The following is a 27,435-nucleotide window of genomic DNA, read 5'->3' on the forward strand; positions in this document are numbered from 1 at the left end:
AAAGCTTTCAGTTGTCATTGATCGTGCATCAATTTAATAAGCTAGATTTAAAAGGATGGAGCTCCAAATCAAGCCGGAATGTCTGCAATTCAGCCCCCACACGGCGAACTCAACGGCATTCTTCAAGCACTGGCTGGCGTGTTTTAAAGGGTATCTCGGAACAGCCGAAAACACACCCACGGGAGAACAGGAAATGCAAGTACTGCACTCGAGGGTGAGCCCGGAAATTTACACCCTCATTGAGGACGCGGAAGACTTCGATGCAGCAATAGAGCTGCTAAAAGGACATTATATTCGCCTGGTAAACCAGGTCTACGCCCGACATCTGCTAGCAACGAGGTGACAAATCCCTGGGGAATCGTTGGAAGAATTCTACCGTGCGCTCCTGGTGTTGGGGAGAAACTGCAGCTGCCCGCATGTTTCGGTGAGCGACCACACAGAACTCTTGATCCGGGACGCTGTCGTGGCAGGTATGCTGTCCTCCCAAATCCGCCAGTGATTGCTGGAAAAAAACCACCCTAGGCCTCAAGGAGGCCCTTGCAGGTTCCCTGGATGTGGCCTCCATAAACGCCCGCGCTTACATTCCCGACTGCACGGCAGCCCCCTGGGCAGCGTGGAACCCCTCCGCAGCCGACCCCGAGACATCCCCCATCCCCCCACAAGCTTGTGCTGCAAGGCGGCCTGGCAACCCCAGGGGGCCATGCTGCTACTTCTGCGGGCAGGCCAAGCAGCCCCGGCAGCGCTGCCCGGCCCGCGCATCCGCCTGCAAGGGATGCGGTAAAAAGGGCCACTTCGTGGTGGTATGCCAGGCCCGTGCAGTCGCCACGGTCTCCGGTGGCGAATGCGGACCACCACCACAAACCTCTCCACGGTCCCTGTGCGGCCAGCGGGCTCCGCCATCTTCCTACTCCAGGGCCACGTGCGGCCCCCGGGTGCCGCCATCTTGTCCCGCGGATGCCACGTTCGATGGACGGGCGCTGCCAATTTGTGCACCCCCAGCCATGTGCGGCCAATGGGAGCCGCCATCTTGGATGGACTCCAAGGACCCCAGCTCGGCTGACCGCACACCGCCCGAAGAGAACACTCAACTGCTGAGATTAGCCTCGGTGACCCTGGATCAGTCCCGGCCTCGAACACTCTCAACTGCTACAACAACAGTACTAATCAACGGGCACGAGACGTCCTGCTTAATCGACTCTGGGAGCACGGAGAGCTTCATACACCCCGACACCGTAAGGCGCTGTTCTCTCCTCGTCCATGACACCAACCTCCGAAAATTCCTCCAGACCGCAAAGATCCTTAACCTTACATATAACAAGGATAAATGCGTGTTTAGCACCGACCGCCTAGCCATCCTCGGCTACTTAGTGCGAAATGGAGTTATAGGCCCCGACCCTGAACACATGCGCCCCCTTATGGAATTGCCCCTCCCTCACTGCTCCAAGGCCCTGAAGCGCTGCCTGGGGTTTTTCTCTTACTACGCCCAGTGGGTCCCCAATTATGCGGACAAGGCCCGTCCCCTGATCCAATCCACAGCTTTTCCCCTGTCGATAGAGGCCCGCCAGGCCTTCAGCCGCATCAAAGCAGACATCGCAAAGGACACGATGCACGCCATCGACGAGTCCCTCCCCTTCCAGGTCGAGAGCGACGCATCTAACGTACCTCTGGCGGCCACCCTCAACCAAGCGGGCAGACCGTGGCCTTCTTTTCACGTACCCTCCATGTTTCCGAAATCCGCCACTCCTCAGTCGAAAAGGAGGCCCAGGCCATAGTAGAAGCTGTGCGACATTAGAGGCATTACCTGGCCGGCAGGAGATTCACTCTCCTCACTGACCAACGGTTGGTTGCTTTCACGTCCGATAATGCACAGCGGGGCAAGATAAAAAACAATAAGATCTTGCGGTGGAGGATCGAACTCTCCACCTACAACTACGAGATCTTGTATCGTCCCGGGAAGCAAAACGAGCCTCCAACGCACAAGTGGACCGCCTCCGAGCCCTCCTCGAGGACCTCTGCCACCCGGTGGTCACTCGCTTTTTCCACTTTATCAAGACCCACAACCTGCCCTACTCCATCGAAGGGGTCAGGACAGCCACCAGGGACTGCCAAATCTGCGCGGAGTGCAAACCGCACTTCTACCGGCCAGAGAAAGCGCACCTGATAAAGGCTTCCCGTCCCTTTGAACGCCTCAGCATGGACTTCAAAGGCCACCTCCCTTCCACCGACCGCAATACGTACTTCCTGAACGTGATTGACGCGTACTCCCGGTTCCCATTCGCCATCCCCTGCCCCGACATGACCGCAACCACCATCATCAAGGCCCTCCATAGCATCTTTGCACTGTTCGGGTTCCCCGCTTACATACACAGCGATAGGGGGTCTTCCTTTATGAGCGACGAACTGCGTCAATTCCTGCTCAGCAAGGGCATCGCCTCGATCAGGACGACCAGTTACAACCCCCGAGGTAACGGACAGGTAGAGAGGGAGAGCGGAACGGTCTGGAAGACCGTCCTACTGGCCCTACAGTCCAGGAATCTCCCAGTCTCCCACTGGCAGGAAGTCCTCCCGTATGCCCTCCACTCCATCCGGTCACTGCTTTGTACCACAACCAACCAAACACCTCACGAACGTCTCCTTGTCTTCCCCAGGAAGTCCTCCTCTGGAACCTCGCTCCCGACCTGGCTGGCAGCTCCCAGACCCATCCTGCTCCGAAAACACGTGCGGGCGCACAAGTCGGACCCGTTGGTCGAGAGGGTCCACCTTCTCCACGCTAACCCCCAGTACGCCTACGTGGCGTACCCCGACGGCCGACAAGATACGGTCTCCCTACGAGACCTGGTGCCCGCCGGAGCCCCACGCACACCCCAGCCACCAGTCCCACCGTCCCTCCCACCAGTGCACCTCACAGGAGGATCGGTCCTTCCGCGGCCCCCCCACCCACCAACGCACCCCGCAGACGCTCCCTTCCCAGGTCAACCGTTTTCCCCACCAGCGCCGTCTAGGGGTGTCGAAGCTGCCACAGAGATCGAGGCCATGCTCTCGGAGTCACAGACGCCCAAGCCTCCACCGGAGTCACCACCGAAGCTTCGACGATCACAGAGGACGACCAGGGCCCCCAATCGACTGATTGCTTCATTTTAAAGTGTATAGTTAATTATGAATCATAAATTGTAAATAGAATTGTAAATAGTTACAAAACGCTGTACGGAGGTATTACGGTACCTCCATAACTATAATTTCTACCACGTTACCATGTTGTAATATCAGGCCACCCGCCGGACCCTTTTTTAACAGGGGGTGAATGTGGTAGTCTGTGTAGAGGTATTACGGTACCTGGTAATGCTGGAACACCATTGGTAGATATTGTATGTTTCCTTTTGGTCAAGCTGTATGGTAGCTCTGCCCTGCTAGGCGGGGTATAAGAACCCGTGCCGCCCCAGCAGCCGTCATTCTGTACCTGAGCTGCTGGGGGAAACATCTAGCTTCTTAAAGCCTTCAGTTGGACTACAACCTCGCTTTAGTGGTCATTGATCGTGCATCATATCCATCTCAATACATTACCCCCAATCCCATGCACTTTAATTTTTACATGATAATCTGTTATGCCGGATCTTGAAAGCCTTCTGAATGTCCAAATATACCATATCCACTAGCTCCCCAGTAGATTTGTCAAGCATGATTTCCCTTTTGTCAATCCATGCTGACTCTGTCTAATCCTGCCACTGTGCTCTGCTATTAAATCTTTCATAATGGACTGTAGCATTTTCCCCACTACTGACGTCAGGCTAACTGGTCTATAATTCCCTGTTTTCTCTCTACTCCCTTTTTAAATAGCGGGATTACATTAGCTACCCTCCAAACCGTAGGAACTGTTCCAGAGTCTAGAGAATCTTGGAAGATAGCCACCAATTAATCCACTATTTCGTGGGCCACTTCCTGAGATGTAGATTATCAGGCCCCTGGGGGATTTTGCAGCCCTCAATCCCACCAATTTCCCCAACACTACTAACACTGATTTTCTTCAGTTCCTCCCTCTCATTAAACCATGTGTTCCCCAACATTTCCTGTACATTATTTGTGTCCTCCCTTGTGAAGACACGCCAAATGTATATATTTAGTTGGTCAGACATTTCTTTGTTCCCTGTTTCTGACTGTAAAGGACCTATGTTTGTTTTCACTAATCTTTTCCTCTTCACCTACCTATTGGAAGTTCAGTTTTTATGTTCCCCGCAAGCTTACTCTTGTATTCTATTTTCCTCTTCTTAATCAATCCCTTTGTCCTCCTTTGCTGAATTCAAAACTTCTCCCAATCCTCAGCACTGTGTTTTTTCTGGTCAATTTGTATGCCTCTTCCTTGAATCTAATATTATCTCTAATTTCCCTTGCAAGCCATGGTTTGGACACCTTTCCCGTTTTATTTTTGCGCCAGACACAAATTAACAGTTTACCCCTGCGCTCTTTGAATGTTTGCCATTGCTTATCCACAGTAATAAGTCTTACACCAGGTTAAAGTCCAACAGGTTTGTTTGGAAACACCAGCTTCCCAAATTCCTGGGACATTGGAACCGGTTCTGGGGGAGGTGGGACCAGTACAAACCGGACGGTCTGCACTTGGGCAGGACTGGAACCGATGTCCTAGGGGGGGTGTTTGCTAGAGCTGTTGGGGAGAGTTTAAACTAATGTGGCAGGGGGATGGGAACCAATGCAGGAAGTTGGAAGGTAGTAAAACAGGGACAGAAATAAAAGGCAGTAAGGGGGAAAGTGTAAGGCAGAGAAGCCACAGTCAAAAATCAAAAAGGGCGACAGTACAAGGTACAGTGACTGAGGGGAGCTCAGTGAATAGGACCAGGAATACTAAAAGAAATAAAACGGGAAGTGAAAACATTAATGGTAAGCGACGCGGCAGGTTGTTACAGGAAGATGTGGGTTCGACGACAAGGAAAATTAGGAGAAAGGTTAAGAGGAAATATAACTTAGGAGAGGTTACTGATCGAGGTGTTAAGATTCAGAACAGAGGTAATAAAAGCCAACATAAGTGTACTTTACCTGAATGCTCGTAGTATTCGGAATAGGGTAAATGAGTTGATGGCGCAAATCATCGTGAATGACTATGATTTAGTGGCCATTACTGAAACATGGTTAAAGGATGGTCACGACTGGGAGTTAAATATCCGAGGGTATCAAACTTTTCGGAAGGACAGAGTGGATGGTAAGGGAGGTGGTGTAGCTCTGTTATTTAAGGATGACATCCGGGCAACAGTAAGGGATGACATCGGTGCTATGGAGGATAAGGTTGAATCCATTTGGGTGGAAATCAGGAATAGTAAGGCGAAAAAGTCACTGATAGGAGTAATCTATAGGCCACCAAATAGTAACATTATGGTGGGGCAGGCAATAAACAAAGAAATAACAGATGCATGTAGAAATGGTACAGCAGTTATCATGGGGGATTTTAATCTACATGTTGATTGGTTTAACTAGGTCGGTCAAGGCAGCCTTGAGGAGGAGTTTATGGAATGTATCCGCGATAGTTTCCGAGAACAGTATGTAATGGAACCTACGAGGGAACAAGCGGTCCTAGATCTGGTCCTGTGTAATGAGACAGGATTGATTCAGGATCTCATAGTTAGGGATCCTCTCGGAAGGAGCAATCACAATATGGTGGAATTTAAAATACAGATGGAGGGTGAGAAGGTAAAATCAAGCGCTAGTGTTTTGTGCTTAAACAAAGGAGGTTACAATGGGATGAGAGAAGAACTAGCTAAGGTAGACTGGGAGCAAAGACTTTATGGTGAAACAGTTGAGGACCAGTGGAGAACCTTCCAAGTGATTTTTCACAGTGCTCAGCAAAGGTTTATACTAACAAAAAGGAAGGACGGTAAAAAGAGCAAAAATCGACCGTGGATATCTAAAGAAATAAGGGAGAGTATCAAATTGAAGGAAAAAACATACAAAGTAGCAAAGATCAGTGGGAGACTAGAGGACTGGGAAATCTTTAGGGGGCAACAGCAAGCTACTAAAAAACCTATAAAGAGTAAGATAGATTATGAGAGTAAACTTGCTCAGAATATAAAAACAGATAGTAAAAGTTTCTACAAATACATAAAACAAAAAAGAGTGGCTAAGGTAAATATTGGTCCTTTAGAGGATGAGAAGGGAGATTTAATAATGGGAGATGAGGAAATGGCTGAGGAACTGAACAGGCTTTTTGGGTCGGTCTTCACAGTGGAAGACACAAATAACATGCCAGTGACTGATGGAAATGAGGCTATGACAGGTGAGGACCTTGAGAGGATTGTTATCACCAAGGAGGTAGTGATGGGCAAGCTAATGGGGCTAAAGGTAGACAAGTCTCCTGGACCTGATGGAATGCATCCCAGAATGCTAAAAGAGATGGCTAGGGAAATTGCAAATGCACTAGTGATAATTTACCAAAATTCACTAGACTATGGGGTGGTCCCGGTGGATTGGAAATTAGCAAACGTGACACCACTGTTTAAAAAAGGAGGTAGGCAGAAAGCGGGTAATTATAGGCCAGCGAGCTTAACTTCGGTAGTAGGGAAGATGCTGGAATCTATCATCAAGGAAGAAATAGCGAGGCATCGGGATGGAAATTGTCCCATTGGACAGACGCAGCATGGGTTCATAAAGGGCAGGTCGTGCCTAACTAATTTAGTGGAATTTTTTGAGGGCATTAACAGTGCGGTAGATAACGGGGAGCCAATGGATGTGGTATATCTGGATTTCCAGAAAGCCTCTGACAAGGTGCCACACAAAAGGTTGTTGCATAAGATAAAGATGCATGGCATTAAGGGGAAAGTAGTAGCATGGATAGAGGATTGGTTAATTAATAGAAAGCAAAGAGTGGGGATTAATGGGTGTTTCTCTGGTTGGCAATCAGTAGCTAGTGCTGTCCCTCAGGGATCAGTGTTGGGCCCACAACTGTTCACAATTTACATAGATGATTTGGAGTTGGGGACCAAGGGCAATGTATCCAAGTTTGCAGACGACACTAAGATAAGTGGTAAAGCAAAAAGTGCAGAGGATACTGGAAGTCTGCAGAGGGATTTGGATAGGCTAAGTGAATGGGCTAAGGTCTGGCAGATGGAATACAATGTTGACAAATGTGAGGTTATCCATTTTGGTAGGAATAACAGCAAAAAGGATTATTATTTAAATGATAAAATATTAAAACATGCTGCTGTGCAGAGAGACCTGGGTGTGCTAGTGCATGAGTCGCAGAAAGTTGGTTTTCAGGTGCAACAGGTGATTAAGGCAAATGGAATTTTGTCCTTCATTGCTAGAGGGATGGAGTTTCAGACTAGGGAGGTTCTGCTGCAATTGTATAAGGTGTTAGTGAGGCCACACCTGGAGTATTGTGTTCAGTTTTGGTCTCCTTACTTGAGAAAGGACGTACTGGCACTGGAGGGTGTGCAGAGGAGATTCACTAGGTTAATCCCAGAGCTGAAGGGGTTGGATTACGAGGAGAGGTTGAGTAGACTGGGACTGTACTCGTTGGAATTTAGAAGGATGAGGGAGGATCTTATAGAAACATATAAGATTATGAAGGGAATAGATAGGATAGATGCGGGCAGGTTGTTTCCACTGGCGGGTGAAAGCAGAACTAGGGGGGGACATAGCCTCAAAATAAGGGGAAGTAGATTTAGGACTGAGTTTAGGAGGAACTTCTTCACCCAAAGGGTTGTGAATCTATGGAATTCCTTGCCCAGTGAAACAGTAGAGGCTCCTTCATTAAATGTTTTTAAGATAAAGATTGATAGTTTTTTGAAGAATAAAGGGATTAAGGGTTATGGTGTTCGGGCCGGAAAGTGAAGCTGAGTCCACAAAAGATCAGCCATGATCTCATTGAATGGTGGAGCAGGCTCGAGGGGCCAGATGGCGTACTCCTGCTCCTAGTTCTTATGTTCTTTCGGAGCGCAGCTCCTTCATCATGCATAAAGTAGGAAACCAATGAATAATAAGTCAGTTTAACATTATTGTTTTTCTCAAATACTTACCCAATCTAATTTTCTCTGCTCGCTCATTCAATTCTGCAACTAGCGTTTTCATTCGTTCATAATTTTCCTTGAAGATAAACAAAGATTTGATGTGACTATGCCTTTGTCAATTTGGATTCCCATTTTTTACTCCACTCCTTCCACAATAATTCACATGTACAACATCCAATTCTAGCCAGATGATAAGATAAAGAAGAAAAAGATTATTCAGAGTAATCCTTGCCAGTACATATGGATTTATGAATCAAAAACCAAATATTTGAAGCAGTGAGTCAGTGAGTTAGTTACTCAGCATCCGTGGAGAGAACAGAATTTCAATTCGTAAGAAGGATGTGCAACCCAAAGTATAGGGCGCGAATCTCCGGCCATGTTGTGCTCTCATTGAGGGCAACGTGGCCACAGAATGCCAGGAAAGCCCTCTAGCGAGCCTCCCGACAGCCTCTACACTTTGCGAGATTCTCTGAAGTCCCGCCAGACACGAAGTTGGAACACCGCCCCAAATGCGCAGGACCGAATGACCCTCGTGGAAGTAGGTTGTAAACCTACTTACGACCTACCTGTACGGGATCCACCGGCCTCCCTCGATTCCCTGGCTCCAAGCAAAGCTGCAGCCGGGCCCCGATCAGTGCTGATCCTCAAAAACGTAGACCAAGCGGAGCGGCGCCTGAGGGGCTCTTCCGGGCCACTGGAGACCCCAGGGTGGTCAGGGTAAGTGCAGGATGGACCCTGGCCCTTTCCCCTGGAATGTGGACACCTTGGCACTACGCAGATGGCACCTTGGCACTGCCACCCTGGCACTGCCAAGCTAGCAAGAGCACTGCCTGGGTGTCAGGGTGGCAGTGCAAGGGTGCCTGAGTGCCAGGGTGGCACTGCCAAGGGCCAGGGGGCAAAGGGGCCATACCCATGAAATGAGGGTGGAGGTTTGAAGGGTGGGGGAGTGCAGGGCAGGTAAGCAGGGGCCTCCGGGAGTTTGGGGCGCTGATGGGTGGTACTCCTGGAACAGAGAGGGGATGCAGTAAGAGAATTTGGAGGACCTGAAGAGGGGGGACCTCCAAGGACCCCACAGCGGCATGTCCTCACTTGGGGGGTGTGGGGTAGTGTCCATGTGTGTGGTGTGTGATGTTGCCCATGGATGGGGGACAAGCTTTCTTAGAGATCGGGGCACCCTTTCAAAATGGCGACCCGATCTCGGAGTTCAGCTCCCCAATGCTAAAAAAAATTCTAAGCGTGGCCTAAACCGGTGTGAAACTCCCCAGGGCCCCCAAAAATGACATGGCCCCCAAAAATGACTAAGTGTCATTGAATAGCAGTTGTGACTCGTCACCAGAGCCAGCAGGAAACTCCCGCCACAAATGAACTTAGAAATGTTTGGAGAGAATTGAGCCCATCGACTCTTCTCCGCAGTTGCTGATTGACCTGTTGCATATTCCCAGATTTGTTTTCTGTTTTGTCTTCAGAGTTCCAGCATCGAAAGGATTTTGCTTCTTTGCCGAGTGGGCAAACAGACACAGTAAGCAACAGGTCCAGTACTCCTACTTCCATTCTATGCAAAATAACGAGTAAACTTCAGGGTCATCGGTGCAATAATAACCTAGCAAACAGCAGGCAGCATGGATTCAGAAGTAGTACGGGATTTGAAAGCAGGAATACAAGTAGGCAATAAAAACTCTCTGGGCAGAATTTAGGAATAGAAATAGATACAAGCAAGGGGGTCCTTGTATGAGTATGGGGAGAAGGCCTGCTGCTTGTTGGTGGGCCAGCTCCGCCGGCAGGCGGCTGCGAGATTGTTCGGGTCCGGAATGGGACAGGGGAGCTGGAGCTGGCACCGGAGCAGGTGAACAAAGCATTAAAGGAGTTCTATAAGAAGCGGCAGGGACGGATGGTTTCCCGGTAGACTTTTATAAACAATTTATGGTTACGTTGGCGCTACAGTGGTGGGGATGTTTGAGGCCCAGGTGGTTAAGTGGACACTGCCAGAGATAATGGGACAGGCATCCAATTCATTGTTGCTTAAGAAGGACAAGGACCCCGTGGAGTGTGGGTCGTATAGGCCTATATCTTTGTTGAATGTGGATGCCAAGATATTGGCGAAGGTGTTGGCGTTTAGGTTGGAGGAGTGCCTCCAGAAGGTGATTGGGGAGGATGAGACAGGGTTTGTAATGGGCAGACAGTTGTCGGCAAAATTGCGACGTCTGGTGAATGTGGTGCTTTCTCCGGTAGAAAGGAGGTAATTGGAGGTGGCTCTGGATGCGGAGAAAGCATTTAATTGTGTGGACTGGAGCTATTTTTTTGCTGGTGTTGGAGAGGTTTGGGATTGGGCATAAGTTTGTGGCATAGGTGAAATTGTTGTATAATGATCTGATGGTGTGTGCTCGCACAAATTAGATGAATTCAGGGTACTTTCTGTTGCATAGGGGAAAGAGACATGGGTGCCCTATGTCCCCCCTTCTGTTTGCTCTGCCGTTAGAGCCCTTGGCCATAGCGCTGAGGTGCTCGGATAAATGGAGGGAATAGTGAGGATGTTGATGATTTGTTGATGTATATCTCTAACCCGGGCCCTTCAGTGGGGAACATAATGGGGCTGTTTAGGAGGCTTGGGGCTTTTTCAGGCTATTTGGGTGAAAAGTGAATGTTTTGTAGTGTCTTCTCCAGGAGTGGGAGTGATGCCATTTTGGGTGGCAACAACCCACTTTAGGTATTTGGGAGTGCATGTGGCTCGGGACTGGACCTGGCTTCGTAAGTTGAATTTTACGAGGCTGGAGGGCAGGGTCAAGGTGGATCTACCGGGGTGGGACAGTCTTCCCCAATCATTGGCAGGTCGGGTACAGACCGTTAAGATGAACATTTTGCCGCGATTTTTATTTTTATTTCAGTGCTTATAAGTCTTTTTGCCAAAATCGTTTTTTATGGGAGTGGATAGGTTGGTTTTGACGTTTGTGTGAGCAGGTAAGGTGGCAAGGATTAGGAGTTTGGTAGTTCTGAGAGCGACTGTCAGGGGCTTGGCCCTTCCAAACCTGTTATACTATTATTGGGCGATAAACGCGGAGAGGGTGTGGGTTTGGAGCAGGGAGACAGAGACTTTGTGGTGAGGTGGAGGGAGTCTCTAATAAGGGATCGGGCTTGCAGGTGCTGGCAACGATGCCACTCCCATTTGTCCCAGGGGAGTCCTGTGGTGATAGACACGCTGAACATATGGAGGCAATTTCAGCAGCACTTTAGGTGCAGCGGGGTCAACGTTGATGTCGATCCGAGGGAACCACGGGTTTGAGCCAGGGAGATGGGTGTGAGATTTCGGGGATGGAAGGATTATGGGGTAATAGAGATGAAGGATTTATTTTTGGAAGGTCGGTTTGCAAGTTTGGAGGAGTTGGGGGCCGGGGGGGGGGGGGGGGGGGGGGGGGTTAGGGTCCCGCATGGGGAGGGTTTCAGGCACATTCAGGTGCGGGATTTTGCAAAAAAGGTTTTTCCGACCTTTCTGGTGGCACCACCCTCCTCATTGTTAGAGGGGGTGTTGTCAGTGATGGGGTTGGGAGGAGGCGGGGGTCATCTTGGCGATCTATTGGAGGATTTTGGCAGAGGATAAGGCGCCACAGGAGGGGTAAAGATTAAGTGGGAGGAGGAGCTGGGGATGGCACTGGAGGAGGGATTGTGGTGTGAGGTGCTGCGGAGGGTAAATCCCTCAACTTTGTGTGCAAAGCTTGGGTTGGTACAGCTAACGGTAGTACAAAGAGTTCACCTGACAAAGCCAGGATAAGCCGGCTGTTTGAGGTGATGGAGGATATTTGTGGCAGTGTGGGCGTCGCCCAGCTAATCACGTACATATGTTCTGGTCCTCCCCGAAGTTGGGAGAAATTTTGAAGGTCATTCTTCAGCACCATGTCGGTGGTCCTGTATGTGGACTTGGAGCCAGGTCCCCTGCGGTGCCGTGGGCGGGATTCCCACTCCCGCGCCGAAGTGGCAGCGCCGTCGTGAACGCCGTTGAGGTTCACAATGGCGCGAAACAGCCCCGATCCCGACCGATTCAGGCCCTGACAATGGGCTAGGATCGGGGCCGCGTCATCTACACGCGCCAGGCCTTGTCGCCCGCGTAAAGGCGGCGCCGCATAGATGACGCGGCCGGCGCCGCATAACTGGCGTCATCCGCGCATGCATGGTTGCCGTCCTCTCTAAGTCCGCCCCGCAAGAAGATGGCGGATGGATCTTGCGGGGCCGCGGAAGGAAGGGGGTCCTCCTTCAGAGAGGACGGCCCGACGATCGGTGGGCACCGATCGCGGGCCATGCCACATTTAAGGTACCCCTGGTGCTGGATCCTCCCTCCCTCCCCCCCCCCAGCGTTCACGCACCGTTCACGACAGCAGCGACCAGGTGTGGACGGCGCCGGGGGGAACCTGCCGTTTTGGCCTGGCCGCTCAGCCCATCCGACCCTGAGAATAGCGGGGGTGCCGGAGAATCGCCATTTTGTGTGTCTCCGGCGATTCTCTGGCCGGAACTCGACGGGGCCGTTCCCGCCGCTTGGGAGAATCGCGGGAGGGCGTCGGACCGGCGTCCCGGCAAATTATGGCGGCCCAGACGATTCTCCCAACCGGCGCGGGAGTGGAGAATCTCGCCCCATATTCGGGGTGTGAGGCTTGCCGGAGTTACAGACAGGAGCGGGGGCAGATGTTTTAGCTTTTGTCTCATTGATCGTTCGCAGGTGAGTTCTGTTGGGTGTGGAGGTCAGCTTCTGTGTGGCTGGAGAATTTAATGGAGATCTTGCACTTAGAAAAGATGAAATTCAACTTGAAGAGGGATGAGTGAAGGTTCCATAAAAGATGGGTTTGTTTATACTGCATTTTGGAGAGCTGGTTACCATCAACTGCTATGGGGGTGGGCTGGGGTGAGGTGGGGGTGGCAGGTTCAGGGATTGATGTTGGGTTTATTTTGTTTTGTAATGTTACGTGTGTTAAATGTAAAATGTTAAAATTTGAATAAAATACTTTAAAATAAGGAAATAGATACAAGACTTTGGTGAGAATTATCTACAGACTGTCTGATAGTAGTGAATAAGCAGCAGGATGCTTGTTGCAAAACCAGAGCGATTATAATGGAGACTAATTTTCACATATACTGAGAGAAGAACAGCCAAAGCAGCAGGTTTCTTGAGACCATTTTCAGAAACAATATGTTCTTGAACCAAAAGAGTTATAGATTTAATTATAAGCAATGAGGCAGAATAAATCAATCACCGCAAGATAAGTTAACATTTTTAACAGTCATGACTAAATTTGATATTAGCTTTTGGGAGGAAGGGGAAAGTCACAAATTGAGGTTTTAAATTTAGGCAAGACTGACCACAGTGAAATTGACCACAACTGAAATTGACCAGAGTGAACTGGTCAAACTGTTAATGAATAAAACTACAGATGAATAATGGACAGTGTTCAAAAATGTTCAAAGATCTGTACATTCCTCTATAAAGTGGCTTTGATACCATGAGTTGACTTTGACCATTGGCTAAAAGTTCAAAACTTTTACCGCAATCATAATTAGGAACGCTATCACTGAACTTTTTTTTAATCAATCCCAGTAAACCATTTTAAAAGGAAGGCACTTCTTCATCCTGCCCTGTCATTTTGGAAAAAAAAAAAAATTTCTTGTAATATTTTCATCAGAACAAAAAAGTTGGGAATCAAATCAACAACTCATATTTTAAGCTATTAACCAGGGAGGCTTTCCTCGGCTTTGTAGTATAGATGAAATAAGTTACAATTTAATAACCAAGGCGATCCGCAGGACAGTTTGATATCAATTCTCTGCATAGCAACAACATTACGTGGTGCTTTTAACATAGAATGCCCCGACTTCCGGTGGCGGTGATGGAGTGAGTGGTTGCACATTTGGTGGCTCCTACTCAAGGTGGATTTTTTCGGTCTTTCCCCGCCTGAAGGATATAATATTTGAGGGCAAAAGGTGCAGGAGTGCCCAGCGAAGGTAACACTCCCCTAGTGTAGTTGCTGCATGGATCAGAAGGTGAGGAGTGCCACGAGAAAAAAAGAGCAGTTGGAGTAGGAGGGTTTTTAAGGTGCGTCACAAGTAAAGATGGCGGATAGCCGGGGGGGGGGGGGGGGGGGGGGGTGCCTGCCTGCCAAATAGTCGACAGAGCAGCTGGTGGAGTTCCTGAATAACAAGTTCCAGCAGCAGAGGAAAGAGGCCCTGGAAGACATGGCCAAGCTGGTGGAGCCGTTGAGAACTGGGATAGAGCGAGTTGAGCAGAGGCTGGAGTCCCAGGGCCTGGTGATTCAGAAAGTGAAGGAGGCGGTGGGGGAGCATGAGGAGCAGATGGCTCTTTGATGGCGGAGTTGGGATGCAGAAAGCCAGAAGAGGCTAATGGAGAAGGCAGGGGACCTGGAGAAACACTCCAGGAGGCAAAACGTGAGGATTGTTGGGATGCCTGAAGATATTGAAAATGTGGAAACTGCTGAGTATGTGGATTTTATGAGGCGGGTGTTGAGAAAGATTCCGGACCTGGACTCACATCAGTTGATTATGGGGGGTGATTTCAGTACGGTCATAGATCCAAAGTTGGACCGGTCAAGTCCCAAGTCGGCGAGGGTGTTGGCAAGAGAGAGATGAGGGGGTTCACGGAGCGCATGGTGGAGGTGGACCCATGGAGGTTTGGGAGGCCAAGGGCAAAGGAGATTTCATATTTTTCCCATGTGCACTGGGTATATTCTCAGATTGACTTTTTTGTGATGGTGGACAAGGTACTGCTGGTGGGAGTGGCCGACTCGGAGCATTTGATGATTGTGGTTTCCAACCACGTGCCGCATTGTGTGGATTTGTGGGTGGCTCAGCGGGAGGCCCAGCGGCTGCAATGGAGGCTAGAAGTGAGGTTGCTGGCGGATGAGGGGCTTGTGAGCAGGTGTGGGCTGCCATTTGGGGCTATGTGGCGTTGAACAACATGAGGGATGTCACAGCCGCCACGGTGTGGGAAGCACTCAAGGCAGTAGTTAGAGGGGAGTTTATTTCAATTTGGGCGCACAGGGAGCGGAAGGAGAGGGCAGAACTGGTGGATGAGATTTTGAGGGTGGACAGGAGGTATTCAGCGGTGCCGGAGGCATGGTTGTTGAAGGAGAGGCAGGGGCTCCAGACGCAGTTTGGGCTAGTCTCTACTGGGAAGACAGTGGGACAGTTGCAAAGGGCCAGAGGGGCAGTGTATGAGTATGGGGAGAAGGCGAGCAGGATGTTGACCCATCAGTTGAGGAAACATGCAGCATCAAGGGAGATTTGTAGAGTGTATAATAATAAGGGTACGGTGGTGATGGCCCCGGAGTGGGTGAACGGGGTATTTGAGGCCTTTTTTAGGATGTTGTATGAGTCGGAGCCCCCGTCCAGGGAGGAGGGGATGCGGTGGTGCCTGGATGGGTTGGAGTTTCCCAAGGTGGAGATGGGGCTAGTTCAGGGTCTGGGGGCCACAATTGAGCTGAGGGAGGTGATGGATGGTATGGGGATGATGCAAACAGGGAAGGCCCTGGGGCAGCACAGATTCCTAGTAGAGTTTTATAAAAAGTTTGGGGCAAATCTGGGCCACTGCTGGTGAGGGCGTATAATGAAGCGAGGGAGAGGGGGGGGAACTCCCCCCGACATTGTTGCAGGCTTCCATCTCCCTGATTATAAAGAAGGATAATGACCCGGAGAAGTATGGGTCGTACTGCACTATTTTGTTACTGAATGTAGATGCCAAGTTAGTGGTGAAGGTGCTTGCATCGCAGATTGAGGACTATGTGTAGGGTTCAGAGGCATGGATCTGATGGGTTTTGTGAAGGGAAAGCAGTTGTCAGCGAATGTGCGGAGGCTATGCAATGTAATTATTATGTCTTCGGAGGGGCAGGAGGTTGAGTTGGTGATTGCAATGGACGCGGAGGTTTATGATCGATTGGTGTATTTATTGGAGTGTTAGGGCGGTTCGGGTTTGGGCAGACGTTTGTGGATTGGGTCCAGCTGCTGCAGAGGGTGCCAGTGGTGAGCATTGGGATGAACTGTGTGAATTTGGGGTACACCGTGGGACGAGGCAGGGGTGCCCACTCTCCCCGTTGCTTTTCGCCTTGGCAATGGCGCTTAGGACGTTGAGGGATTGGAGAGGGATTGAGCGCCTCAGAAATTCTGTGGTGGTTGAACATAGGGTCTCATTATATGCGGATGACCTGTTATTATACATCTCGGACCTGGACAGCATTGGAGGTATTATGGAGATTTTGGGGAATTCAGCCAGTTTTTGGGAGATAAGCTGAACATGGGAAAGCATGAGGTATTCCCGATTAATGCCAGAGGGCATGAAAGGAGACATGGGGAGTTGCCGTTTACGGTGGTGGGGACGAGCTTCAGGTATCTGGAATCCAGGTGGCGCAGAGATGGGCCCAGCTGCATAGACTGAATTTGGCTCGATTGGTGGAGGAGGTGAAGGTGGATTTTAAGAGGTTGGACGCGTTGCCGCTGTTGCTGGCTGGGCTGGTGCAGACAGTGAAAATGACGGTGATGCCTAGGTTTCTGTTCCGTGTTTCGGAGCTTCCCTATCTTTGGCCCCAAGTCGTTCTTTAGGAAAGTCAATGGGCTTATTTCTGGGCTTGTGTGGGCGGGGAAGACGCCACGGGTGCAGCGGTCGTTTTTGGAACCGGGAGTGGGGGGGGGGGGGCTGACGTTGTCAAATATGATAAATGTTTATTGGGCGGCGAATATTGTAATGGTGCATAAGTGGACTGTGGAGAAGGGGGAGGTTTGGGGATGAGTGGAGGCGACGCCGTTTAGGGGAAAGATTTTGAGGGCTTTGTTATTGGCACCTTTACCATTCTCGTTGGCCAGATACTACGTGAGCCCAGTATGGTGTTGGCCTTAACGGTGTGGGGCATTGTAGGCAGTACATGGGACTGGAGGGTGTGTGGGTGTGGGTGCGGATCTGCGACAACCATAGGTTTTCGCCGGCAGGGCTGGATGCAAGGTTCAGGGGATGGCAGCAGGCGGGGATTGAGTGCTTTGTAGACTTGTTTATAGGGGGCAAATTTGCAGGGCTGGAGGACGTGGAGGAAGTGTATAAGCTGCCCTGGGGAAATGGGTTTAGGTACCTGCAGGTTCCAGATTTCGTGAGGAGCCGTCCTTTCCTGGGCTGTTGCCCCCAGGGTTGCAGGACAAGTTGCTATTGAAGGATGAAATAGGGGAGGGGAAGTGATTGGATATCTATAAGGGATTGATGGCGTGGGAAGCATCTATGCTGGGGGCTATTAAGTGTAAATGGGAGGAGGAATTGGGAGGGGAGGTGGGAGCCGAGACGTGGGCAGAGGCCTTGCGGAGGGTTAACGCGTCCTTGTCATGTGCGAGGTTAAACCTCATCCAGTTTAAGCTGGTACATAGGACTCATATGACGATGGCGAGAATGAGTAGGATCTTTGCGGGGGCAGGGGAAAGGCGTGGGCGGTGTTTGAGGGGCCCCACAAATCAGGTCCACGTGTTTTGGGGATTCCAAGACTGAGGGGGTTCTGGAACCTGATATCTGAGGTGTTGGGTGTGAGGGTTGTTCCGAGTCCGGAGGTGGCGATGTTTGGATTGTTGCAAGACCCAGGGTTCCAGGGGGTGAGACAGGCCGACGCTTTGGCCTTTGCCTCCCTGATAGACTGGAGACAGATTTGCTAGGTGGTGGGAATCGGAGCTGCCGAACGCAGGAGCGTGTGCAAGCGACCTGGCAGAATTCCTGAGGCTGGAGAAGGTCAGGTTCGCTTTGCAAGGGTTGGTAGAGGGGTTCACTGGGAAGTGGAAACCGTTCATCGATTTCTTTAAGGAGGATTGAGGGGTCAGCAAGGGGGGGTTAAAATGGGGAAGTCGGGTGTTGGTGTCGGGGCGGGAGGGTTGTGGTTGTTTATTTAGTTGATGTGTTGTTCTTCTGAAATTTTGAGTATATATGTGAGAATGCCTTGAGTAAAAATATTTTTTTCAAACATAGAATGCCCAATGTGCTTCAAGAAGACATGGATACTACACAGTACTGCAAGAGTGATAGAAGATCACCAAAATCACAGTTGAAATTAAGTTCAAGAAAACTTTTCAAGAAGGAAAGGGCAGCAGCAAAATGAAGGAATTACAAAAGGCAGTTTCAGAGAAGGAAGCAGATACCACTAAAGGTCCAGCAATAGTCGAGCAGTGTTAGGAACATAAAGAGGTCAGAGTTGGGCAGCTGAAGATCTTGTGGGAGGACACAGGGTTGGGAGAAGTTGCTGAAATGCAGGGCAAAATCACAATGGTTGACTAAAAGAAATTTCACATGTTATGAATTGGGAAGAAATTGAACCAATAGAAGTGCGGAAAGATGGGAGCTATTTTGTGCATGTCAGAAGATGGCAACAGGAGACAGAGTAACAGTGGAAGGGAGTTTTTCAGAATGGAGATCTCTAACTAGTGGTGTTCCACAGGGATCAGTGCTGGGACCACTGTTGTTTGTAATATATATCAGTGATCTGGACGCAAATGTAGATGGTCTGATTAGCAAATTTGCAGATGACACTAGATAGGAAGTTTCAGATAGTGAAGGGGACTGTCAAGAGAATACAGCAGAACATAGATAGATTGGAGAGTTGGGCAGAGAAGTGGCAGAAGGAGTTCAATCCAGACAAATAATAGGTGATACATTTTGGAAGATCAAATTCAGGTGTGAATTGTACAGTAAATGGCAGGAGCCTTAGGAGCATTGACATACAGAGGGATCTGGGCGTTCGCGCCCATAGTTCAATGAAAGTGGCAATACAGGGGGATAAGATGATCCAGAAGGCATACAGCATGCTGGGTCATTGAATGCAAGAGTTGGCAGGTCATGTTACAGTTGTATAAAACTTTAGTTAAGCCACATTTGGAATATTGCGTGTAGTTCTGGTTGCCAATCTACCAGAAGGACATGGATGCTTTGGAGAAAGTGCAAAGAAGGTTTACCAGGATGCAGCCTGGTCTGGAGGAGGGGTTGAATAAACTCGGATTGCTTTCGTTGGAAAGACAGAGGCTGAGGGGAGACTTGATTGAGTTCTACAAAATTAAAAGAGGTATAGACAAGGTGAATAGTCGGAAGCTTTTTCCCAGGGTGGAAGACTCAATTCCAAGGGGACACAGGTTCAAGATGAGAGGGAGAAAGGTTAGAGGAGATGTGCAGGGAAAGAATTTCAGGCAGAGGGTGGTGGATGCCTGGAACGCGTTGCCAGTGGATGTGGTGGAGGCAGGCACGGAAGCAATGTTTGGCAGGGGAAAATTTTCCCCCTCCAAACAGGGGGTGGCATGGCAGCACAGTGGTTAGCACAGTTGCTTCACAGCTCCAGGGTCCCAGATTTAATTCCCGGCTTGGGTCACTATCTGTGCGGAGTCTGCACGTTCTCGCCGTGTCTGTGGGTTTCCTCTGGTGTTCCGGTTTCCTCCCACAGTCCAAAGATGTGCAGGTTAGGTGGATTGGCTATGCTAAATTAACCTTAGTGTCGAAAAAAGGTTAGTTGGGGTTACAGGGACAGGGTGGAGGTGTGGGGATAGGGTGGAGGTTTGGGCTTCGGTAGGGTGCTCTTTCTAAGGGCCGGTACAGACTCGATGCGCCGAATGGCCTCCTTCTGCACTGTAAATTCTATGATTAACATGTATCTTGATAGACACATGAACGGGCGGGGAATGGAGGGATACAGGTCGTTTTGGCAATATGTACTAGGTCTACGTAAGGAATCTGGATCGGCGCAGGCTTGGTGGGCCGAAGAGCCTGTTCCTGTACTGTTCTTTGTTCTATGGGCTGAAGAGTTTTGAAGATGTTGTGGAGATCCACAAGGCTCAATTTTGGGGGCCCTTGCTGTTTATTGTCTGTGTGGAGTTTGCACTTCTCCCCCTGTCTGCATGGGTTTCCTCCGGGTGCACCGGTCTCTTCCCATAGTACAAAGATGTGCAGGTCAGGTGGATTGGCCATGCCCCTTCGAGGCTCGGCCAACCACACCCACATGTTTTGGGCTTGCCCCAAGCTTGCTGGGTTCTGGACAGCCTTCTCCGAGGCAATGTCCAAGGTTGTGGGGTGAGGGTGACGCCATGCCCAATAGTGGCAATCTTCGGGGTATCGGAGCAGTCAGAGTTACACATGGGGAAGGAGGCCAACGCCCTTGCTTTCACTTCCCTAATCGCACGCCGGAGAATCCTGCTCGGCTGGCGATCGGCAGCACCACCCAAAGCTGCAGACTGGCTCGCTGACCTCTCGGAATTTCTCCAACTGGAGAAGGTTAAGTACACCATCCGAGGATCAGAGGAAGGCTTCCTGAATTCTTGGGGGCAATTCGCCGGCCTGTTCCAAAACCTGTTCGAGGTCAGCTGCGGGGAGTAAGCTAAGAAAAGAAAAAGATAGATGAGGAATCAAAGGACTGCGCAACCCGGGAGGGGCGGAAGGAAGGTGGAGAAACCACAAGAGAAGAGGAAGGGTGCTGAAGCCAATGGGGGGGGGGAATCATAGACCGATCCAGAGAGCAACAAAATGTACAAAGAGTTAGTTAAATGAAGGACAAAATAAACCTCTCTGTAAAATAAAGTAAATTAACGCGGGCAAGAAAAATGTAATGTATATACACAGCAACTGTTTATAAATATGAGAAAAGCCAATAAAAAGATTTTCAACAAAAAAAAATTGCCCCTTACATTTCTAAAAGGTTAGATGGGGTTACTGGGTTAGGCTGGAGGCGTGGGCTTACGTAGGGTGCCCTTTCCAAGGGCAGTGCAGACGCGATGGGCTGAATGGCCTTCTTCTGCACTGTAAATTCTATGTTGTATATATTAATGATATACGAGTGGCATGATTAGAAAGCTTAGGGCAGCACGGTGATGCTGTGATTAACACTGGGACTATGGCGCTGAGGACCCGGGTTCGAATCCCGGCCCTGGGTCACTGTGGTAGCCACCTAAATTGGCCAACTCACGTTTTAAAATGGCGAACGGCAAAGGCTGATGGGAAAGTCAGCCAGCAAGACAGAAACCAGCAGCTGCAGGTTTGCTGTGTATTTACCTCTGCAAAGGCCAGACAACATCGATACCAGCGGCCATCAGCATAACAAAGTAGCAGTCATCTGCATACTGATGAGCAATCCCCGGGAACAATAAGTAACATTTTGGACACATAAAGCAAAGCCAGACTCCTCGGCGCCAGCAGGAGCCAACACAAAGGAGGTGAACGAGCACCTCAAAACCGCCCATCGATCAGGGAACCGCTCCAGTATTGGAGAAAATCAAACCAAGCGATTGGGACAAAGTCCAATCACTTGGGACCAGGTGCAGGGTCCGCCCCGAAAGGCGGGAAGCCCATGGGGACTATAAGAGATGAGCCCCAAGTTCAGATCGCTCTCTTCTCTTCTTCACCTCTGCGTCCTGCCCGGGTCACCCAGCAACAACAAACCAACATTGACCGTGACCAGGTGCAGTGACGACCGACAGAAGTAAGTCTTAATTCAACGCTCGCTATGAGATAGGCGCTCCTAGCTACCAATCTGTACCAACTTCGAATCCCGCAGACTCAGAACCCGAACGAAAGGCCATTTGTTCCCCTGACCTGGTGGGCCAGTCCGAAGTTAAGTATTGGCCTGTTAGTTGTAGAAGTAGCTTAGACGTAGGATTTGTGCATGAGTAGCGATTACTGTGTATAATAAATGTGCTTTGATTTAAATCTTACTAATCGGTGTATTGAGTTATTGATCATTACTCGGACTCGAACCTCGTGGCGGTATCATAAAGGTACCTGGCGACTCGAGAGCAAAGGTAATAAAACAGAGCAATTGAACCAAGGAGAAAATCAGCAACACTGTCCGCGTGGAGTTTGCACATTCTCCCCATGTCTGCGTGGGTTTCACCCCCACAACCCAAAGATGTGCAGGTTAGGTGGATTAGCCATGCTAAATTGCCCCTTAATTGGAAAAAATAATAATTGGGTACTCTAAGTTCAAAAAAAATGATTAGGAAGTTTACAGATGACACAAAAATTGGCCATGATCGTGAAGATGATAGCTGTTGACTCCAAAAATGGTTTTGTTGAGTGGGCAGTGAACTGGCAAATGGAATTCAGTTCAGAAATGTATGAGGTAATGCATTTGGGGAGGACAAACAAAGCAAGGGAATACTCAATAAACGGGAGGATATTGAGAGGGCCTGAGGTGAGACATCATGGAGTGCATGTCCACAGATCCTTGAAGGTGGTAGGACAAGTGGCCAAGAAAGCATATGGGATGTTTTCCTTCATTGGGTGTGGCATTGATTAGAAAAGCAGGGATGTAATGTTGGAACTGTATAAAATGCTGGTTAAGCTACAGCTGGGCTTTTGTGTACAGTTCTGATCACATTACAGGAAGGACATAATTACTCTGGAGAAAGTGCAGAGCTTTACAAGAATGTTGATTGGGTTTGAAAATTGCAACGATGAGGAAAGATTGGATAGGCAAGGGCTGTTTTCCTTGGACCAGAGGAAGCTAAGGGGTGGCCTAATTGAGGTGTACAAAATTGAGAGGCCTAGACATGGAAGACAGGAAAGACTTGTTTCCCCCTAGCTGAGGGGTCACCGACCAAGGGGCATAGATTTAAAGTGATTGGTAGAAGGAGTCGAGGGGACACGATGAAAACCTTTTCGGGCAGAGGGTGGTGGACATCTGGAATTCACTGCCTAAGTTGGTGGTTGAGGCAAAACGTTCAACTCATTTAAAAGGTGCCTGGATCTGCATTTGAATTGCTGTAACCTGCAAGGTTATGGATCCGGTGCTGGAAAATTGGATTAAAATGAGCAACTCCTGTTCCTAATCCATATATTCATGTTAGGAAATAGGGTTTGAGCTCAGCTCAGGATTAAACTTCACACATTATTTGAATCAGACTGAGCAAACAACAGGAAAAATTTGAATGGCATTAGAAGGTCAAATCAATGTTCAATATAAAGTTCTCACTAATTCATGACTGGATATCAGGGGCGAGATTCTCCGACCCCCCGCCGGGTCGGAGAATCTCCGGGGGCTGGTGTGAATCCCGCCCCCACCGGTTGCCGAATTCTCCGGCACAGGATATTCGGTGGTGGCGGGAATCGCGCCGCGCCGGTTGGCGGGCCCCCCCCCCCCGCGATTCTCCGGCCCGGATGGGCCGAAGTCCCGCCGCTAAAATGCCTGTCCCGCCGGCGTAGATTAAACCACCTACCTTACCGGCAGGACAAGGCGGCGCGGGCAGGCTCCGGGGTCCTGGGGGGGGGGCGCGGGGCATTCTGGCCCCGGGGGGTGCCCCACGGTGGCCTGGCCCGCGATCGGGGCCCACCGATCCGCGGGCGGGCCTGTGCCGTGGGGGCACTCTTTCCCTTCCGCCTTCGCCACGGTCTCCACCATGGCGGAGGCGGAAGAGACTCCCTCCACTGCGCATGCGTGGGAATGCCGTCAGCGGCCGCTAACGCTCCCGCGCCGCCCGGAGATGTAATTTCCGCGCCAGCTGGCGGGACACCAGAGGCCTTTTCCGCCAGCTGGCAGGGTGGAAATTCGTCCGGCGCCGGCCTAGCCCCTTAAGGTTGGGGCTCGGCCCCCAAAGATGCGGAGCATTCCGCACCTTTGGGACGGCGCGATGCCTGACTGATTTGCGCCGTTTTGGGCACCATTCGGCGGACATCGCGCCGATACCGGAGAATTTCGTCCCAGGTTTGCCGCTTAAGCTGCAACAAAGTAGTTGTGGTGTCAAGGGTGAAAACTGTGGCACAGTGGTTAGCACTGCTGCCTCACAGCACAAAGGACCCGGGTTCGATTCCAATCTTGGATGACTGACTTGTGTGGAGTTTGCAAATTCTCCCCGTTTCTGAGTGGGTTTCCTCCAAATGCTCCAGTTTCCTCCCGCAGTCTAAAGATGTGCAGGTTCGGGGAATTGGCCATACTAAATTGTCCCGTAGTGTCCAACAGTTAGGTTGGGTTACAGATTTGCGAGGGAGTGGGCCTAGGAGAGTGCTCTTTTAGCGGGTTGGTGCAGACGCGAGGGGCTGAATGGCCTTCTGATTCTGCACTATCGGGATTCTATGAAAAACATAAACGTGGCCATCATCTGCATGGGTTTCAAAAGTGAATCTTTGCCCGGATGTCACCAAGGGACTACATATAAATCAGAAAAAGAGAACAATGGGGTACTCCAGAGGAAACCATGTGCGACTGGACTCAGAAGCTACTTCTCAAGGCATGCTGCTTATTCTGGAGCAAGAAAGATGGAATGGAATCAAGCCAATGCAGGCCCACAGAACTGGACCTTCAGAAGGGAGGCAGTGAAGCAGAGCAACCAATCCAATGCTGAGTTTAACATCTTTAGACTGTGAACATTCTCCTCTGTTTTCAAAATCATGAACAGTTTTAACAGAGGAAATAAGGAGAATCTTTTTTGGATGGCAAAAGGATCAGTAACCCAGGGACTCAGATTTAAGTTGAACCAGAAGGGGCATGAGAAAACACAGCAAGTTATGTGATCACCCAGTTTTCCAGATTTGCAGCATCCACATTTTTTTTCTTTTATTTAAAGACAAATGGAATATTGGCCTGTATTGCAAGTGGGTTGGAGTATAAAAATGCAGGAGTCTTTCTACAGCTGTACAAGACACTGGTGAGACTATAACTGAAGCACTGTAGACAGTTTTGGTTTCCCTACTTGAGGTGGGTTATATCTGCAATGGGAGCAATTCAAAGAAGGTTTCCTAGACTGATTTCTGGGATGAAGGGGCTGTTTTATGAAGAAAGTTTGAGCAGATTGAGCTTACAGTCATTGGAGTTTATAAGAATTAGAAATGATCTTATTGAAACATATAAGATTTAAACGGGCTTGACAGGGTAGATGCTGGGAGAATATTTCCTCGTGGGGAAACTAGAACTGCGGCACAGTTTAAAAGTAAGGAATCCGCCATTTAGGATGGAAATGAAGGAGAATTTCTTTTCTCAGATGGTCGTTAGTCTGTGAAATTCTTTTCCACAGAGCAGTGGAGGATGAGTCATTAATTGCATTCAAGGCTGAGTTAAGCAAATCAACAGGGAATCAACAGTTAAGAGGCACAGGCAGAAAAGTGGAGTTAAAGCCACAATCAGATGTTATCGAATGGTGGAGCAGGCTCAATAGACCAAATGGCTCCTATTATTAAGTGGAATGTCTGAAAGGTGGTGTATGCAGATTCAATAGTAACATTCAAAAGAGAATTGAATAAATACTTGAAAGAAAAAATTTGCAGGGCTACAGGGCAAGAGCTAAGTGTGAAACGAGTTAGATCGCTCTGCCAAACAGCCAGCTCAGACATGGTGGGCAAATGTTTTCTTTCTATGCTGCATGTTTACACTGAGTGCTGAATTTGGTGCATTTGAGTGCTATAGTGAGAGCTTGGTGACTGAGGGAGTATAAGGCTTCATTTTTATCTAAAGTCTAGTCTTTCTTTTATTTAGTTAATTAACTTAAAAGTTGCTGTTTGGTTTAGAAGGTGAATTTTCAATCAGCTTTAAATAAAGCTTCGACTTGTAGGCACTTGCAGCTGGATCTTGTTAATTAGTTAATTGGATTAGGCCAGTTTTAAGAGGCTAGATTCACAGGATAAAAGTGATCCCCTACATTGCAGACTTTGTTTGCAGTGAGTGCTGAATTTGGTGCATTTGAGTGCTACAGTGAGAGTTTGGTGACTGAGGGAGTGCTGAATTTGGTGCATTTGAGTGCTATAGTGAGAGTTTGGTGACTGAGGGAGTGCTGAATTTGGTGCATTTGAGTGCTATAGTGAGAGTTTGGTGACTGAGGGAGTTAGGTGAGGAGGGAGTAAGGCACTCCTTTCATTTTGTTTCCTACATTTCCGCAAAGAGTGAGAAGAGAGCAAGGAGTTTACAGAGAGTGCAGCTGACTGGGAGCAGAGTCGGAGGGCGGAGATCCAGTTGGTCCACGGGGCAGCTATATTCTGTAAGGTAAGGGGGGATGGAGGCGAGGCCAGTTGCATGCTCCTCCTGTAGGATGTGGGTGGTGAGGGATACCACCGGTGTCCCCGCTGACTATACCTGCGGGAAGTGCACCCAACTCCAGCTCCTCAAAGACCGTGTTAGGGAACTGGAGCTGAAGCTGGATGAACTTCGGATCATCCGGGACGCAGAGGGAGTGATAGAGAAGAGTTACAGGGAGGTAACCACACCCAAGGTACAGGACAAGAATAGCTGGGTAACAGTCAGGGAAAAAAAAAACAGGCAGACAGTGCAGGGATCCCTCATGGCCGTTCCCCTTCAAAACAAGTATACCGTTTTGGAAGCTGGGGGGGGGGAATGACCTACCGGGGGAAGGCCCGAGCGGCCAGGTCTCTGGCACTGAGTCTGGCTCTGGGGCTCAGAAGGGAAGGGGGGGCGAATAGAAAAGCAATAGTTGTAGGAGATTCAATGGTTAGGGGAATAGATAGGAGATTCTGTGGTCGCGAACGAGACTCCCGGTAGGTATGTTGCCTCCCGGGTGCCAGGGCCAGGGATGTCTCGGATCGTGTCTTCAGGATCCTTAAGGGGGAGGGGGAGCAGCCAGAAGTCGTGGTGCACATTGGTACCAACGACGTAGGTAGGAAAAGGGGTGTGGAGGTAATAAATAAGTTTAGGGAGTTAGGCTGGAAGTTAAAAGCCAGGACAGACAGAGTTGTCATCTCTGGTTTGTTGCCGGTGCCACGTGATAGCGAGGCTAGGAATAGGGAGAGAGTGCAGCTGAACACGTGGCTGCAGGAATGGTGTAGGAGGGAGGGCTTCAGGTATTTGGATAATCGGAGCGCATTCTGGGGAAGGTGGGACCTGTACAAGCAGGACGGGTTGCATCTGAACCAGAGGGGCACCAATATCCTGGGAGGGAGGTTTTCCAGTACTCTTCAGGAGGGTTTAAACTAATTTGGCAGGGGAATGGGAACCGGATTTGTAGTCCAGCAACTAAGGTAGCCGATATTCAGGACGCCAAAGCGTGTAATGAGGCAGTGGCGAAGGGAACACTGACAAAGGAGTGTACTTGCAGGCACGGAGATGGGTTGAAGTGTGTATACTTCAACGCAAGAAGCATCAGGAATAAGGTGGGTGAACGTAAGGCATGGATCGGTACTTGGGACTACGATGTGGTGGCCATCACGGAAACTTGGATAGAAGAGGGGCAGAAATGGATGTTGGAGGTCCCTGGTTATAGATGTTTCAATAAGATTAGGGAGGGTGGTAAAAGAGGGGTGGGGGGGGGGGGGGTGGCATTGTTAATTAGAGATAGTATAACAGCTGAAGAAAGGCAGTTTGAGGAGTATCAGCCTACTGAGGTAGTATGGGTTGAAGTCAGAAATAGGAAAAGAGCAGTCACCTTGTTAGGAGTTTTCTATAGGCCCCCCAATAGTAGCAGAGATGTGGAGGAACAGATTGGGAAACAGATTTTGGAAAGGTGC

At 49.6% G+C, this 27,435-nt stretch overlaps 1 protein-coding gene across 2 annotated transcripts in view; it reads right to left on the reverse strand.

Moving 5' to 3' along the window:
- Window positions 1-27,435, reverse strand: part of mccc2 (methylcrotonyl-CoA carboxylase subunit 2) — a 187,919-nt gene that overhangs the window by 155,957 nt on the left and 4,527 nt on the right. For both annotated transcript variants that reach the window (XM_072516154.1, XM_072516153.1), the window contains exon 2: window positions 8,019-8,085. In XM_072516154.1, coding sequence (XP_072372255.1) covers window positions 8,019-8,070 — 52 coding nt within the window. In that variant the 5' untranslated portion in view covers window positions 8,071-8,085. The remainder of the gene's footprint in view (window positions 1-8,018; window positions 8,086-27,435) is intronic.

This window comes from Scyliorhinus torazame, chromosome 9 (genome assembly GCF_047496885.1).
Source record: "Scyliorhinus torazame isolate Kashiwa2021f chromosome 9, sScyTor2.1, whole genome shotgun sequence".
NCBI lineage: Eukaryota > Metazoa > Chordata > Chondrichthyes > Carcharhiniformes > Scyliorhinidae > Scyliorhinus > Scyliorhinus torazame.